The sequence below is a fragment of the Typopeltis vanoorti genome, chromosome 14 (assembly GCF_054136105.1).
Source record: "Typopeltis vanoorti isolate ZY-2024b chromosome 14, IOZ_Tvanoo_1.0, whole genome shotgun sequence".
Classification (NCBI taxonomy): Eukaryota; Metazoa; Arthropoda; class Arachnida; order Uropygi; family Thelyphonidae; genus Typopeltis; species Typopeltis vanoorti.
The window spans coordinates 87,621,948-87,639,539 of NC_143562.1; the positions used below are offsets into that span (position 1 = coordinate 87,621,948).

At 35.6% G+C, this 17,592-nt stretch overlaps 1 protein-coding gene across 1 annotated transcript in view; it reads left to right on the forward strand.

Moving 5' to 3' along the window:
* LOC150099733 (protein PRRC1-like) overlaps positions 1-17,592 on the forward strand; it is a 160,763-nt gene that overhangs the window by 60,878 nt on the left and 82,293 nt on the right. Inside the window, exons 3-4 of the mRNA XM_090403998.1 lie at positions 2,725-3,061; positions 11,807-12,020. Of these exons, the coding sequence (XP_090260124.1) occupies positions 2,725-3,061; positions 11,807-12,020 (551 nt within the window). The remainder of the gene's footprint in view (positions 1-2,724; positions 3,062-11,806; positions 12,021-17,592) is intronic.

Below are 17,592 nucleotides of genomic sequence, written 5' to 3' on the forward strand. Positions count from 1 at the left end.
CCGTGAAAATAGTCAGGAACATGGGGAAAACATCAGTTGCATTCTGAATGGAGAATAAGTATATTTCAGCTGCTTAAGCACAACTTTTAGTGAGGATAGTGGGCAGTCAGTGGAATGACTTTTCACCTTACTTGGAGTGGAAATTAGTCAAAACACACACGTGTTTAGGCTTATACATTGACTCTCCAGCATCATATATTGTTTAAGGAAATTGACAATGTATTTGTTAATAAATAAATTTGTTGTTCTTTTTTTTTGTGACAATCTCATGACTACATATAAACTACACAAAAAGCTAACAGCCCTTATCTGCTCCCCCAAAGACCAGCTGCAACCTCTGAATTTACCTGGTACTCTGCAGCTGCAACATTTCCTATTATGGACAAACAGGTAGGACAGCCAACATCCGTATAGCAGAGTACCAAGATTACATATGATTCATCCACAATCATCTAGCCTTTTTAGATATATTGATTCTTCATTAGCCAGGTGTGGTAGTTCACAATTTTCAGTTTTTTTTTCAAAAGCATGCTACTTATCATCACAGTCAAAAAAAGTTGGAACCATGAAGCATTATTTCAAAGCCGAATGTAGAAACTATAAAAGTTTCCTATGATAACTTGACCAGAGAGCTTACAGAAATACATTTCCCGGCATTAACGAGTTGCCTCGGTATGGACTACTTATAGGTACCACTCAAGTGTCTATATATTTGCCTTTTATTAGTCCATTTTGATAACGTTGCAAAATATTTTTGCAAACCTAGAAGAAAATTGTCGGTTGTTTCATACTGCTTTTCAAAATGAATTTTAATGCATTATGATGGAAAAATTAAAGCGGTACATACAAAGGTGGTCTGAAAAGTTCTCAGCCTCGACTATAGATAGCAACACTATTGGCACAATTTTTTTTTCTAAGTTGGTACATGTTCTTTTGAAATACATGCTCTTTTGTCATAAGCAGCCATTTGAAATTGCAAATCATTCTATCAAGTAGTTTGTTTTATACAGCTGTCTGAACAAAAGTGTTGTTGTTTGTATCCCTTGAAATGGATAAAATTGAGTATCGTGTGGTTATAAAATTCTCTGTAAAAGAACGTTTAACGACTAAAGAAATTCATTCAAAGTACATGGGCGCTCTTCTCCTTCATTTTCGACAATTAAAAAATGGGCTGCCGAGTTTAAATGTGGCCATACCAGCCTTGAAGATGATCCGCATGAAGGACATCCAAAAAGTGTAACAACACCAGAAATCATTGATCAAGTGCATGATATGGTATAGGATGACCGGTGAGTCAAAGTGCATGAAATTGCTGAGAGTATAGGTATTTCAAAAGAACTTGTAGGATGTATTTGGCATGAAGAATTACAAATGAAAAAGCTTTGCGCGAGATGGGTGCCACGCTTGCTCGCTGCCGATCAAAAATGCACTCGCATGAAAATGTCTGAACAGTGCTTGGAGAATTTTAACAAGAATAAAACTGATTTTGTGCATCGATTTATTACTATGGATGAGACTTGGATTCACCATTACACACCAGAATCCAAACAGCAGTCAAAACAGTGGACAGAAATTCAATGTCAAAGAAGACAAAGTTGGTTCCATCATCAGTAAAGATCATGGCATCGGTATTTTGGGATGCTAAAGGCATTTTGTCTATTAATTATCTTGAAAAGGGTAAAACAATAACAGGGGAATATTATTCTGATCTTTTAACCAGACCAGGCAAAAAAATTTGTGAGAAAAGACCCGGTTTGCAGAAGAAAAAAATCATCTTTTCTCAGGACAATGCACCGCCCACAAAGGTGTTTTGGCAATGGGAAAATTAAGGGATCTGCACTATGAATTGTTGGAACATCCACTGTGTTCCCTAGATTTGGCTCCCTCTGACTTCTATCTCTTCCCAAAACTAAAACTCTTCCTTGCTAGTCAGCGTTATTCTTTGAATCATGAGTTGATTGCAGTTGTAGAGGGGTATTTTGCAGATCTTACTGAGAACCACTACAGGACGGGATAATGGTGCTGGAGCCATTATCCCATTGCTGGAATAAATGTATTAGTCTTAAGGGAAATTATGTTGAAAAATAAAAATAATGTTGAAATTATAAATTTGTTTTTTCGTTGTTAGGCCGAGAAGTTTTCAGACCCCCCTCAAGTTAAAAAGTTAAAAAGAAAAACTTACCCAGCTAAATTGCATCCAAAGTCATATTATGATAAAAGCTTGATGTTTTTCAAAGCAATGATATTTAATTCATTGTTTTCTGTATCATTCTATGTATCGCATGTTTGTGCTATTAGGTTGAAGACTTCTTTAATATTATGATGCGAGGCAAGCTTTTATCTCTCTCAGAGTTAATGTAGAAGACAAAATGCAACACAAAACCATTGTATTGATTAAGTGTTCTCACTAAAATAGCTTCTTTGAAAAGCAATTCATGTAGCTCATCTCTGAAACTCTTGATATTTATGATATCACAGAAGATTTTGAAGATAGTTAAAAATTTTTTTCAGTCTTTATTGTTATTCCTATTTCTTTTGAGCATAATTTAATCTTGAATAAACTTGAATTGGTTTAATAAAACTACATTTTATGATTACATGAAAAATGCCATTGTAGCATTTCAACAACAACAAAAAAATTGCCTTTTTATCTAAAAGCTTTTTTAAAGTGATTATGACATATGAATTTTTTTGTTTTTAAAAATATGTTATTTTTCTTTTCAGCTATGCTTACTGAAATAAAATCAAATTCTTCACAGTCCTCTACTGTTATAACAACAGCCATAACAACTCCTCTTACTACAACTCTTCCTTATCCCCCACTTTCTGCTTTACCATTTCCTTCAGAACCCATTATTCCTTCTCCACCTCTACATTCCTCATCAAATGAAGGATCTAATAACAGTACAATTCCATCAAATTTGACTCCACAGCCAGTACCTATGTATTCAACCATTCCATCAGAAGCATCTGGCTCTCATGGATCATTTATCACAAATCTTTCATCACCAGAGAATGTTTTGTCTCCAGTATTAAGTGGAAATGTTTATTCTCAGACAAGGTTAGTTTTTTTTTTCCCCTCTTATTTGTTTTATTTTATTTATTTCTTTATTTTTGAACAATGCACACTAAAGTTTCAATTTAATTATTACTTTTTTAAATTATTAGCACTCTTAGTTCATGAAGCCTTTTATTCTTTGTTGTATTTTATTCTTTTTAAGATATCTCAGTATTACTGCTTCTGTTATTATGGTAATTTTTCATATTATTCCCAGATCTTTACATAGCCACAAGACTTGTAGCAGGAGTCCATTCTAACTATTACTTTTATTATTTTTTATTTATTTATTATTATTATTATTTTTTATGTGCTTATACTTGATTTACTAATTTTACTCGTCCTCTATACTAGACCATCAAATGCTATTCAGTAAATAAATGTGCAGTCACAAATCTGCAGCAGGTTAGTAAAAGAAAAACCGTATGCAAACATAGCTCAGCAACATTACAAACATCATTCATCATAAGCTCTTAGTATAATATCCCACTAACAAAACGTTTACAGTCTTTTGTTGGCGGGATATTATACAAACCATTTATAATCATTAAAAGTTTTTAATGGTTGTATGTTAAGCAATGGAGCAGGTGCATAATGGATGCTCGTTCTGCTGAACAACCAAAGGAAATATCTGCAGAAGAGACATAATGCAGAGACTGATTAATAGTCTGAGACAGTGGCTAAAGAGAATCTATGAGAAGAGCTGATAACTAATTGAACTGATCTCTGCTGAACAGCATCAAGAATTTTTAGAGTTAGATGAACCATCACAAATGTGAGAGTATTCCAAGGTTGAGTGAATATGGAATTTGTACAGTCAGTAACTGAAAAATTTACATCATTACTAACTTTCTGTCTACAATTTAGCTCCAAATCAGTCACTTGTCAAGACTCCAACATTATCAGATCTTATGTTTCTTTCACCTAAGGCACTTTTTACCGTATCAATCCAACCTATATCTTTGTCGTCCTCTGGGTCGTTTTCCTGCCAACCTAGCAAAGAACACTTGTTTTGCTAATCTTTCCTCGCCCATTCTGTTTAAATGACCATACCAATTGAGATTAGCTCTGCTAATTCATTTCTGAATGTTGACAATGTCAAGTTCTTTCCTAATATCCTTGTTTTTAATATGATATTGCCATTGATGCCATCTGTTATTGCTGCTAATTTTTCTCAGGACTCTCATATCTGCAGTCTCTAGTCTTTGGTCAAGTGTTTTACTTCTGACCCATCTCTCAGATCCATAAGTTAAAACTGGTTTGAACACTGTCTTGTATACAGCTAATTTAGTGTTCTGATTTCTCTCTTATCCAATATGATATTCACTTGACTTCCTAGCATACCAGCTTTGTTGATTCTGTTGTCTATTTCCATATTGAATTTACCATCTTCACTAAAAATCGTGCCTAAGTAGCTGAAATGCTTTACTTGTTCCACAGGTTCTCCATTCACAACACAGTTGACATTTTCAATGCTTCTGACTGTTTTCATTATCTTTGTCTTCTTATTGCTGACCTTCATACCATATCTATTAAAACAGTTATTCAATTTAGTCAGGGAATCTTGCAGACTTGTAGTGGATTATTTAGAAGTGTAACATCGTCTGCATAAAGCAAAGATCTGACATTAACATCTCGAATTTTGATATCAGATTTAATACTACTTTCCTTCATAACGTGATCCATATAGATAATGAATAACAGAGGGGATAATGTACATCCTTGTCTGACACCAGATTTAACATTAAACCATCTTCCTGTACTTCCTTCGATTCTAATTGCTGACTTACAACACAAATAAAGACAGAGTATTGCTTGATATAATGCCCCATTCACACCATATAACTGTAGTGTATTGAATAGCTTCTCTCTTGGAACCTTGTCGTATGCCTTTTCCAGATCTATAAAGCTTAAATACAGATCTTTGTTATATTCCCATGATTTCTCAACTGTTTGTTGTAAAGTGAAGATCTGATCCTGACAGCTTCTATTTGACCTGAATCCAGCTTGTTCTTCACCATGCTTTTCTTCCATTATTCTTCTCAACCATTTCTCAAGTATACTTGCATAAATCTTATCAGGAACACTCAGTAGGGAAATACCTCTGTAATTCTCACATTCAGTTTTATTTCCCCTTTTATATAGGGTACTATGAGAGGCTCTACTCCAATCATTGGGAATTCATCCCTCTGTCCAGGTCTTTTGAACTATGCAGTGCAGCCACTGTAAGACTTTTATACCTCCATACTATAGCATTTATGGTCTAATATCATCTATTCCTGCTGCCTTTCCACATTTCAAGCCTTTGATGGTTTTTCTACTTCAAGTACGGATATGATTACTGAATGTATGCCTGGTCAGTGTTTTTTACCACTATGCTGTCATCACTGCTTGTTTCATTTAGCAGTTTTTCAAAGTAATTACTCTATACTTCAAGGATATCTTTTTCTCCTGTTTTCATGCCACCTTTACATCTCTAATTCCTTTTACAACAATCTTTCCTCCATTTCTGAGTTTCTTCAACAACCTCCAGAATATCTTGCCACCCTCTTGATATTTATTTTCTATGCTCTTACCAAAGTCTTCCCATGACTTTTGTTTAGCTAGTTTTACACGGTGTTTAGCTTTCTTACATTTGTCTCTGTATTCTATAAGAGCACATGCTGACTTATTTGCCAGGAACTTTTGATTTCCTGGCAAACAAGATTCCTTCACTGCCTCTTTAACTTCCTGTGTCCACCATGGAATTCTGATTTTTCTATCCTTGCAGACAACCTCACCACATGCCTCTCTGGCTGAATCAGTCAGTATTTCTTCAGGGTTTGCCACTGAATCTCCAAGGTTTGGTTCCTGTTCTCAAACACTTTCATTTTTTCTTCAGTGATCTTTGTGTATTTTAGTCTACAGTTCACATCTGAGAGCTGCTCAACTTTTATTCACTTTAAAACTTTCTTAAATGTTCTGCTTTTCAAAATGAAGTTTAATTTTATCCTTCTCAAGACAAAATAGTGATCACTTCCAATTTCAAATCCTCTGTACACTCTGGTGTTCTGCACCATGGAGAAAACAGTACTATCAACAATAACATATTGAATGAGACTTTTCTTATTCCTTGTCTCTTCTCTCCATGTGAATTTGTGTGCATTTTTTATGTTGGGACATGGTGTTAGTAATAAACAGTCCATGTCCTGAGCAGAAATCCAACAAGTATTTGCCATGATTATTAGCTTTGTTCTTTTCTCCAAATTTTCCCAAAATATTTTTGCATGTCTGACAATCATTTCCTACTCTGCTATTTAGATCCCCAACAAGGACCAACTTTTCCTTTTTCATTGTGTCAGTTGCTTTCTCTAAAGCCTCAAAAAATTCCTTCACTTCTACCTTAGTAGAACCTTCTGTGGGACCATAAGCACAAATAAGTCTCATTGTCCAGTTCCCCATTCTCATATTTGTCCACATTGCTCACTCTACTTGAGACTGACTGCCATTCAAGAAGATTAGTCTCGTATTTAGTGTTGAATACTATGACTACTCCTTCTTTTCCTTGATTATCATTGCCTGAATATAACATTTTGTATTTATTGCTCAGGAAGATCTCACCAATTTTTGTCTTTTTTTGTTTCAGTCACCCCTGTTATTTCGATCTGGTACTTATCTAATCCTTTAGCTAGCTTCATTTCTTTGCCATTCAGGCTTCTTATCTTGATAGTACCAGTCTTTATCTCTGCTGATGTTGAGTTGGGGTGTGTTTTCAGATTTGTTCCAGTAGCTGACTTTTCACTGTTTGCCCTGGTTCCCTCGCGAAAACAACAGGGGCCTTGTTTAACTGGACAACGCCCCAGCTGGCATGAAATTTTGTCATGTTGTACCATCATTTTGTATTTTGGTTTAAGCCAATAAGAATACAATTTGGTCGGCTAAATCCCAAATTGCCAGCCCATCCTTGTTCGTTCATTGTCTAGGTAGATACCCAATAGGGTGCACCACGAGAAGGTGAGGATTGGACATTAGGTCAGAAGCTCTGGTCGGTTCTCTGCATTCCTTTAAAGGCTATGTGGAGTTCTCCTCTCAGTTATATAACTTTGAACCTTATGCACTCTGAGATCAGTGTTTCGGATACTTATTGTAGATGAGCTTGAAGCGTGAGATGTTTGAACACTACAAGTTCGAGATTTGTCATATGAGTATGATGAGTGAAGAGTGTTGTCATATGGCAAATCTGGAACTTGTTCAAAACTGTGAACATGGTTTGAGGTCAATGAGAGAGAGCAGATTGTTTATGTATACAACAAAGAGGATAGGGGACACCTGAGGAATATCTGCATTAATAGAAAAATCTGAACATACCTTCTGTCATTACATGCTGTTAATAACCAAAGAGAAAACTGGTTGTCCAATTACAAAGGGAGGAAGGCAGACCATAAGACGAGAAGTCCTCAGTGCCAATCCCTATTGAATGATTTGAAAATGTCAAATTCAACAGCATGGTTTTCTGTAAACCTTTCCATGTCACGTGTCCAAAGATGGGCGATGTAGGTGAGATCAGTTCTAGAAGTTGGGGGGCAAAATAAATCCATATTGATGTTCACTGATTAGTTGGCAATTCTCGAGGTGTCGAAGTCGACTGTTGATGGCCTTCTCCTTTACTTTAAACAACGGTGAGGTGAGAGCAATAATTGATCACTAGGTAAAGTTAGACACTTATTACTTTTTTTTTTTTTGACATTTATGTAGGTCTCCTTGCATGCTGTAGAGTGGATGCCAGCTAAGTACAATATAGTATATATATAAAGAACAGGTGTTAGTTCAGGAATGTATCTGTTGAACACAATTGGTAGAATCACAAAAGGTTTCATCAAGACCAGAAGCTGTTTTTTAGTATCCAGGTTTTTTAACGATTCTTCTGTTTTCAGACAGTAGATCACAAGAGACCTGCAATATAATGTTCCAGGTAAAGGAGTTGATTTGCTTTGGTCATATGCTCTGGAACTGGATGAGAAGAATGATGCCAGGCAATTGACTTTATCTTTAGGTAGTGTTACAGTACTGTGGTTTGGATGATAAAGAGATGGAAACACAGATGAATAAAAGTTGTGCCCAACAGCTTTTGTAGGGAGACCGGAAGGTACAACTACTATTGGCACTGATGGTGAGTTTTCTACATGCATAGCTCTGTTAATGATGGATTTGTAGTTTTTGTGCACTTCAGTGTAGGATGTGAATGAAGCTGGAGTTTTGTCCCATGCCACTTAAAGTAAGCTATTTTCTTTTCTTGCACTGTCCAGGCACACTTTTTGAAAAACCAGCTTGGGTGTAAGATGGGAATTTTGAATAGAGTGGGTGAATGTTAGAATGTTAGCATGTTAGAATGAAAGCTTTCATTCTAACATGCTAACGTGGATAACTTCTGTAACAAGATGGTAACAAGTTACGTTAGCATGTTAGAATGAAAGCTTTCATTCTAACATGCTAACGTGGATAACTTCTGTAACAAGATGGTAACAAGGATCTGGAGAATGGAAACAGTAATCTGTGAAGGAGTAAAAAAAAACTTTTAACACTTTATGGTCTTGGAGAAATAGGGGGGGTGATAGAGAGGCTCGAGAGCAGTGTTACTCAAAGTGTGGTACAGACCCCTGGGGGTCCGTGGCAATTTTCGGCTATGCATCATTAACGCTTGGAATAAAATTGAAGTTTGAGATCGTAAAACGTTCCTATCGTATCACTGAATAAGGTGCAGAGACATCTGCAGGCTGTGTAATATGTTTCTCAACAAAAAGTGCAATTAGAGACAACTGGGTAAAAATGGCACTAACTAATGAATCGCATGACCCCTCCCACATAAAATGCTGTATAGTAGACAATCAAAACCATATGGTGCACCGGCAATATATGGTTTTGTTTGAGTGAACGTGTTAAAACTAAGAAATATATAGTGAATGTGTTTCAGATATTATATAAGGAATTCGGTTGAAGAGAATTAGCATTTCAACTGAACTGTCGGCTTGCCTTTGTCAATTAGTAGCGTGATCTTTTGTTAATACCGCACCAATCAAATGAACGTGTTCATAGCTGCTTTATCTCTACTCGCCTGCCATTGCTGTCTGTTTCGAGTTCTCCTTTCACTAGCCATTTGTTGAAGGACTGTTCGTTAAATACGGTAATCTTTTTTAGCTTTCAAATTCTTAAGTATGGATCACTGGTTAAAGACTGGATTTTTAAAATGCTCAAAAGAGAGGAACATAGTAGATACAAGTAGCTGTCAGCAACAAGAAAATGTTGATATTGTATCTGGATCAAGTGAAATTGATAAGTGTGTGTGTGTGTTGTCTGACATCTCTAAAGAACCAACTAGGAAGAAGATGAGAAAACTTCGTAAGTATGATATAAATGACTTGAAATGTGGATTTTTATGGACGGGAAATGAAGAGGAACCTATTCCATTATGTGTAATTTGCGGTGAAACTTTAAAAAACGAAAGCATGAAACCATGTAATTTAAATCGCCATTTTGAATCAAAACATGATGAATGCAAAGACAAACCTGTCGAATTTTTTCAAAATAAACTAAAAAATTTAAAAGAATCTCAAAAAGTGATGTCGATCGTGTCAGGAAATGAAAACATGAATGCTTTAGAAGCTTCATATAGTGTGTCGCTATTAATAGCAAAAAGTGGTGCAGCGGAAACAATTGGTGAAATTTTGGTCAAGCCTGCAGCAAAAATAATAGTGGAAATTATGATCAGAGATAATGCAAAAAGATCTTTTGATTGGATTTGCCTTTCAAATAGTACATCGAAGAATCACTGAAATGGCTGAAAATATAAAACAAACATTGTTATCCGATATATATGTAAAAGTCATTATCATGCGTTGCAGGTAGATGAATCCACTGACATTACAAATTTTGCAAATCTTCTAGTGTTCGTTAGGTACGAAAAAAATCAAAAAATTCATGACGACCTTTTATATTGCCAACCAGAACATACAACAGGAGAAGAAATATTCAACAGTATAAATACCTTTATGCATCAAAACAAGCTTGATTGAAAAAGTTGTGTTGGAATAAGCACGGACGGAGCGAAATCCATGATCGGATCTAAAAAAGGGCTTGTTTCAAGGATTCAAGCTGTTGCACCAAATGCAAAGTCGACACACTGCTGCATACACAGGGAGGCTTTGGCTACACATATGATGTCTACAGACCTAAGAAAAGTTCTTGATGAAGCTGTAAAAATCATAAGTTATATTAAAGGCCGTCCTCTAAATGCCAGACTTTTCTCTCAACTTTGCAAAGAAATGGGAAGCAACTATACATAACTTCTTTTCCATACTGATGTTTGTTAGCTTTCTCGTGGAAAAGTCCTTACTCGTTTATTTGAACTTCGGAATGAACTACAAGTTTTTCTTGATGAAAAGTTTGAATTGAAAAAGCATTTACATAATTAAAAATGGCTCAGTCAATTAGCATACCTGGCAGATATATTTACTGTATTAAATAGTCTTAATTTATCTTTACAAGGCAAGGAAATTTCTCTATTTCATGTCCAAGATAAACTGAACGCCACGTTGGCAAAAGCGGGTTGGTAATGGAGAATTTGACGCATTTCCATCGCTTCATGAATTGCTCGCAAGTTCAAATGAACGAATTGACGATGATGTGAAAATTACTATCATGCAGCATTTAAAAAGCTTACAAATGAATCTAGAAAAGTATTTCCTTGAATTGGACATTATTATTGAGTGGATAAGATACCCTTTCAATAAAAACAAATTTATACCAAAGGGTCTATCGTCAATAGAAGAACAATAACTTTTAGAATTAGCTTCTGATGGTTTCCTAAAAAATAAATACAGTGAGAATACGTTATTATCATTTTGGCTACAAATACAGAATGAATTTCCTGAATTAACAGATAAAGCTCTAAGGTTCATTTTTCTATTTCCAAGTTCATATCTGTGCGAAGTTGGATTTTCGGCCCTTGTAGATATTAAGACGTCGCATTATAGATGTCGAACCGCATCTTAGATTGAAATTAACAACTATAGAGCCAAATTTTGCTGAAATTTTATCTCACCATAAGTAATTTCACTCCTCTCATTGATGATAAATTATTTCAAGTAAGTAAAACTTTATAGTATCTTTATAAAGTTTGTTCTATTAAAAATAAATCATATTTTTTGTTTATACGAACGTATAAATTCAAATAAAATAGATATTTAATTTTTTAATATTTTAAATTAATTTATTTATTTTTAATTAATTAATTAGGGGGTACTTGGTAATAATGAAAATTTAAGAAGGGGTCTGCAGATATCTGAAGTTTGAGAAACACTGATCTAGAGACAAGTGACCATAGTAGTGGTCTGTATATACTGAATAATTATACTACACACATTAAAAGACTAACAGTTTTAAGTTTGTGTGTTTATTTACACATACAACTCATTCAAGATGTTGTAAGTTTACAGTCTTTTAGCGGTATGATGGTCATAAAAAAATGGGAGGGAAAAACTGCCAATAATTTCTCTTTGCTTTCAGAATTAAGAGTTAGTCTCAGGCTGTATTTTTGGAATTGATTTGTTAAGAACATTTTGGTTTCTCTCTCCCCCCCCCCCACCCATAAGTTACTTCATGAATGTGTGATAATGAAATTTACTGTTGTATTTTTCTTTTGAATTACTTTCATTAATTTTGCATAACGTGGATATAGTTTATTTGAATTATTCTTTTTTTTTTTTTTTATAGCCACTTACCATTGATGGAAAGTGGCACTCCCATAAAAACTCCTCCGCAACCATCATGTGTACCATCTGCCACTGTGCCTTTGCAAAGTGCAACATTGGATCTGCCTCTTGAGGTTTCTGTTCAGGCATCGCAGTCTCTTCAGACTAATTCCACTGGAGTTTGGGGGTGGTTCAAAGGAAGCGAATTTCTAAATAAGGTTGCAGAAAAAGCAAAGGTAATGTACAGGTTTATGTTTGTTATTTAGTTTTAGCTGGCATTAATATTTCCATTTATTCCTGACTTACTCATTACATGTTTTGTACGCATACCATCCACTGAATTAGAAACTTTACAGAAATTAATGGTTTCCATATAGGCATGCAACTGCCAATACTGATCCTTTTCAATACCCTGCATGTAGTTTGGTGAGATACAGGTTGGGAACAGCCTTTATTAAATACTTCGGTCAATTGCTGCACACAGGAAGTGCTTTTTTTTTTTTTTTTTTTTTTTTGTGCATTCCTTCAGATGATAGCAATCTCATTCCTGGACACACTCTCTTAGAACCACAGTTCTGCCTCTTAGACAAGCAATGTGGATTCGCCTGAGATATATTACCTTTTGAGAAACCAGTCCGCTCTGCTGTTTTCAAAATCATAACTTTAGCCAGATGAGTGCATTTTTTGCCTTTTTGAAAATTATGGAGACAACTACCGTGTTTGAATAAAAACTTTAGTTTATTATAACTAAAATCTACAATTCGACGTTTCGACCTTTATGTCAAGGTCATCTTCTGGAGCATACAAATATACACAAGAAACAAGCTATACTACAATCAAACTGGTTCGTTAAAGACACTGACCAACCGCTACCACAGTTGTTGGCCTGACCTCTGGTGGGGAAAAAAAAAATTACAAATTAAAAATAAAAAATAAAAAATTATACATCAACGCTGGAGTCTTATTATTTGTATTGTCTGCTATATACATATATTAACATCATTCCAGCCAGTTGGAGTGGAATGGTTTCTAATACTAGCAGATTGGCTAGTCCTGACTTATGTTGAATCTTTCATATTAGGTTGGCTGAATGTGTGCCATCCAGATCCTTGGAATTTTCATACCATCTTTGTTATTGAAATTTGGGTGGTTTATCAGGATTTTGCAGGATTCCTTAAATTTTCTTTCGTACCAAGTTTTTGTGCGGTGTAAGGAGCAGGTGCTTTTCTAGTTGATTTGGTGTAAGGTGTTAAGTGCGTGGTCTGAGAGGCCTGCTTCACCATAATGGTTATATTTGATGTGTCTAATGTGTTCTTTCTTGTGTATAGGGATTGTTCGTCCTGTTTCACCAATGTACGGTAAGTTACAGGTGCAGCGGATGCAATAGACTCCAGGATGTGCTAATGGGAGGAGAGGATTCTTAGAGGAGCTAAATATGGTTTTAAGTTTAGTGGGTGGTTTAAAGGTGGCATTGAGGTTATAATGTTGTAGGATTCTGTTGATTTTTTCCGATAGCCCTTTAATGTATGGGATGGCTATGGTTTTACTGTAATCTAGATTCATTTTTGTTGTGGTTTTATAGAGTATTTTATTGACAGTATTTTTGTTATAGCCATTATTTATGAATGTGTCACTAATGATTTTTAGTTCTTGTTTTAGGGCTTGCTGGTTAGAGCAAATAGTTGTGGCTCTGTTTTTAAGGGTGTTAATGACTCCGTATTTTTGTGCTGGGTGGTGGTATGAATTCGCATGTATGTATTGGCCTGTGTGTGTGTCGGTTTTCGGTAGACCGTGAAGGATAGACTGCCTGAAGGAAGACGTGTAACTAGTGTGTCTAGGAACGGGAGTGAATTTTGGTTTTCGATTTCGATGGTAAATTGTATGCGTTCGTGTTGTTTGTTTAGGTGGCTGAGGAATGTGTTTAGCGTTTGTCGCCCGTGCGGCCAGATCGCGAACATGTCGACGTATCTGAGCCAGACTGTCGGTTGTAGCGTGGTGGAATCAAGAGCCCTTTGCTCAAAGGTTTCCATGTAGAAGTTCGCGATTGGGGGGGATAATGGTGAGCCCATGGCTGTACCTTCCTTTTGTAGGTAGAATTTGTTTTGCTACACGAAGTAACCGGACTTTAGTACGTGGGCAAAGAGGGCCGTAATGTCGGGCGGAAATTTGTTCTGTAGTAGGAGAATTGTGTCATTGATGGGGACATTAGTGAAAAGGGCAGCAACGTCAAAACTGACTAATAAGCCGTCTTTGTTGAGTGTTATGTTTTTGATTTTGTTTATAAAGTGTTGTGTGTTTTTTATGTAGGAGGGGGAATGACCTACCAACTCCTTGAGTGTTGCCGCTAATTTCTTGGCTAGGTGGTAATTGGGACTGTCTATTCCTTCCACGATTAGTCGAAGGAGCACATTTTTGTTTGTGTATTTTCGGAACCCCATATATTCTGGGGGGTCGGGCATAGTGGGGTTTGAGTTTTTTAACCGTGTCTGGTGGCCAAGAAGTGACGGACTTTAGTAGTTTTTCTGTTTTATCCTTTATTCTTTTTGTTGGGTTATAATTTACCATTTTATATGTGTTGTTATCGGCTACCAGTTGGTTCATTTGTAGTATGTATGTTGACCTGTCAAGGACAACAGTGGCACTGCCTTTATCCGCTTTCGTTATTATTATGTTTTGTTTGGCTTTTAATGATTTAATTGCTGCTAATTCTGTTTTAGTCAGGTTGTGCTGTATGGTTTTCTTGGTATTTAGGACATTACTGGTTTCTAGTCGTAGTTTATCTGCTATATTGTTAGGTAGGGATCTGATGCCTCTTTCAATGGTAGATAAAATCCAATTTGTTTACCTTTTTCGGTGCTATTGCATAGTTCAGTCCTTAATTCAGTAGCGTAAGTTCGCCGTTGTTCAGGGTGTGGCTTGATAGGTTAATCACATGGTTCTTGCTTGTCGGTGGTTGGTCGCTCCTTGTCTCCCTTGTTTGTTGTTCATTGTTGTTTCTCAGGGAGGAAGTCCTCTGATTGGATGGATTCCTGTGATTGGCCGCCATATTTTGCCGTTGTTTCAAACTGTGGAATTTTTTCTCGAGTTTTTCCTTATTCTTTTCCAGGGTATGCTTGGCCGAATTGTCAGTAATTCTTTCATGTGTTTGTAGAATGTCTGGATTAACATAGTTCGATAGTTCTGATTGTAATTTAGAAACCAGATTTTGTGTTGTAACTAGGTTTTGGCGGGCTGTTTGAATCTGTTCTCTAAGCATTGCTTTTTCTGTGCGGTCATAGATACGGAGTGCCTTAGCGGACGTAAATTTCTTTTTTAGCTGAGGTCAGGCCAACAGTTGTGGTAGCGGTTGGTCAGTGTCTTTAATGAACCAGTTTGATTGTAGTATAGCTTGTTTCTTGTGTATATTTGTACGCTCCAGAAGATGACCTTGACATAAAGGTCGAAACGTCGAATTGTAGATTTTAGTTATAATAAACTAAAGTTTTTATTCAAACACGGTAGTTGTCTCCATAATTTTCAAAAATGCATTCGGATCACCGTGCAAGCCTAAAAGAAAGGATTAGCCAGAGAGCACCAACAGTAAGTCCTTTAATGAACACTGAAAGATCCTTTGTTTGTCCCATTGTGATCAACGCTATTGACAGTTACTGACCAGCATCATTCTTAAATAGTTGCTTAGAACACGTGGTTACACATGTGACCAAGTATTTTGCATACATCTGCATGAAGGTTTCTAATTTAGTGGCTGCTGTATGTATTATAGTCTAATAGGATTATATCTCTCATTCAGTGAAATGCTTTGGTTCAAATTCCATTTGGAATGAAAGGAAGTTTTCCTGCATTGTCTGAAAATTGGTTAAGGTGGTCAGTCTTGGAGCGCAAATGTTTTTTTTCTCCATAAACAGACCTGTTCGAGATATGCAGTAAAAAAAAAAAACTTTTAACCCACCATTCTACTAATTTTTACAACCTTTTGTGAGTGAGTGAGATTTAAAAAGACATGCATATTCTGAAATCAGTACTTCAAAAGTAGTATAACAGTTTGGTATCAGCATGGGAATGTGTGATAATTTGAAAGTATAATGAAAAGTATAAATTATGTTGGTACAAGTGATAGAAGAATAGTGAACGTGCAGCCAAAGTTGTACTTTTTACTTAATTAGTATCAAAGTAAATATATTAAGTATTAGATAGGGATTGTTCAGAGTCAAAACTTGATAATTGGGATATCTCAACATAAACTTTCTCATCTTATGACCTTGTTATTAAACATCTTAAATCACAAATGATGATGGTACAGCATAATGAAATGTCATGCCAAGTTAGGACTTCCCCAGTTTAACAATACACCCTCAAAAAAAACTCTTCATCAAGGAATCGGGAGACAACAGTGAAGTCATTGAACAAACTATCTTACTAGAATCGAAGATAGACAGTATAAGAAGCTCCAAGTATTAACACGTTGACCGCCGTATGAATCAAATACGATTCACACTACATTTGTTCAATGCGTTGCGTGAATCATATTTGATTCGCATAAAGATTTTTCTTTCAGGCCGTGTAGTTCACCCGTGATTCGTATCTAAATGAAATGCGTATGGGTAATGGAAATGTGGGGCCTGGTAAACAGGTTTATATGGTTAGCACAGTAGAATTTCAACTACACGACCTATTATAGGGGTTTTATTTTTACCTGATTTAGGCCAATTTCTAATGTTGAATAAAACAATAACAATGGTGCTAAATATTTATTTATAATATATGTCATTAGAAATGTTACAAATCATAAATTTTTCTTCTAAACAATTGAAAAACTAATAAACAAAAAAATGTCAAATAATAGACAAATTGATATGAAAAAAATAATTAGGTGAAATTATTATTAACAATTACAAACTACAGTTATGCACAATAGTAAAACAACGAACACAGTAAAATTTTTTGCACTGAACACATTTCCACCGTGTTTGTGTCGCCTTAGATGTTGCATATTTTCTATTATGTTCTTCGGTTAACTTTTTGTAGCAAGATGTACATCTTCTCCTATTACTGGTACCAACCTCTTCTAAAATATGTTTTTCCTTGTCTGAAGTCGAAGCGACATTATTTTCCTTTGGTGTAATTCCTAATAACTCTTTTGCGATTTTTTCTCTAAATTCTGTGATGCTAATGTTTTTATCAGTAACTCGCTTATATACTATAAAAGCGTTCACCACAGCAGAACCTAAAAGAATTTCAACTGCGAGTTTTCGATACCATTTCACACTTCTTCGAAGACAAGAAGCATAGGCTTTTATCTGATCAGATAGATCAATAAAACTTTTGCTTTTGTTATAGTCCATAATAGCTTCCGGCTTTTGCACTTCATTACCATTTCTTGCTGTAAGGGATTTCATTTTGTTTGTGTGTTTTGTTGATAACATAAGCACTTCACGTTTATCGCACCATTTTATTACCACCACCCCTGTGTCACTTTCTTTACCAATTATTTCACCCTTTTTCAATTTCTTCTGGGTAACATCCTGTGGAATTCCCTTTCGATTTTTTCTCAAAGTGCCTACAAGGTGTGTTTGTCTATTCAAAAGTTTGTGCGCTAATTCAATACTGGTATAATAATTATCTACAAATATTGTGCGTCCATGGTCAAGAAGATTCTCACAAAGTCCCATAACAATTGAAGTTGGAACACTATTAGTAGCATTGGTCTTTTCTGCGCCGCAGTATATCTTGAAATCATATGTATATCCATCTTCAATACACAATTTGAATAGTTTTATGCCAAATTTGTGTCGTTTATTCTTGATGTAC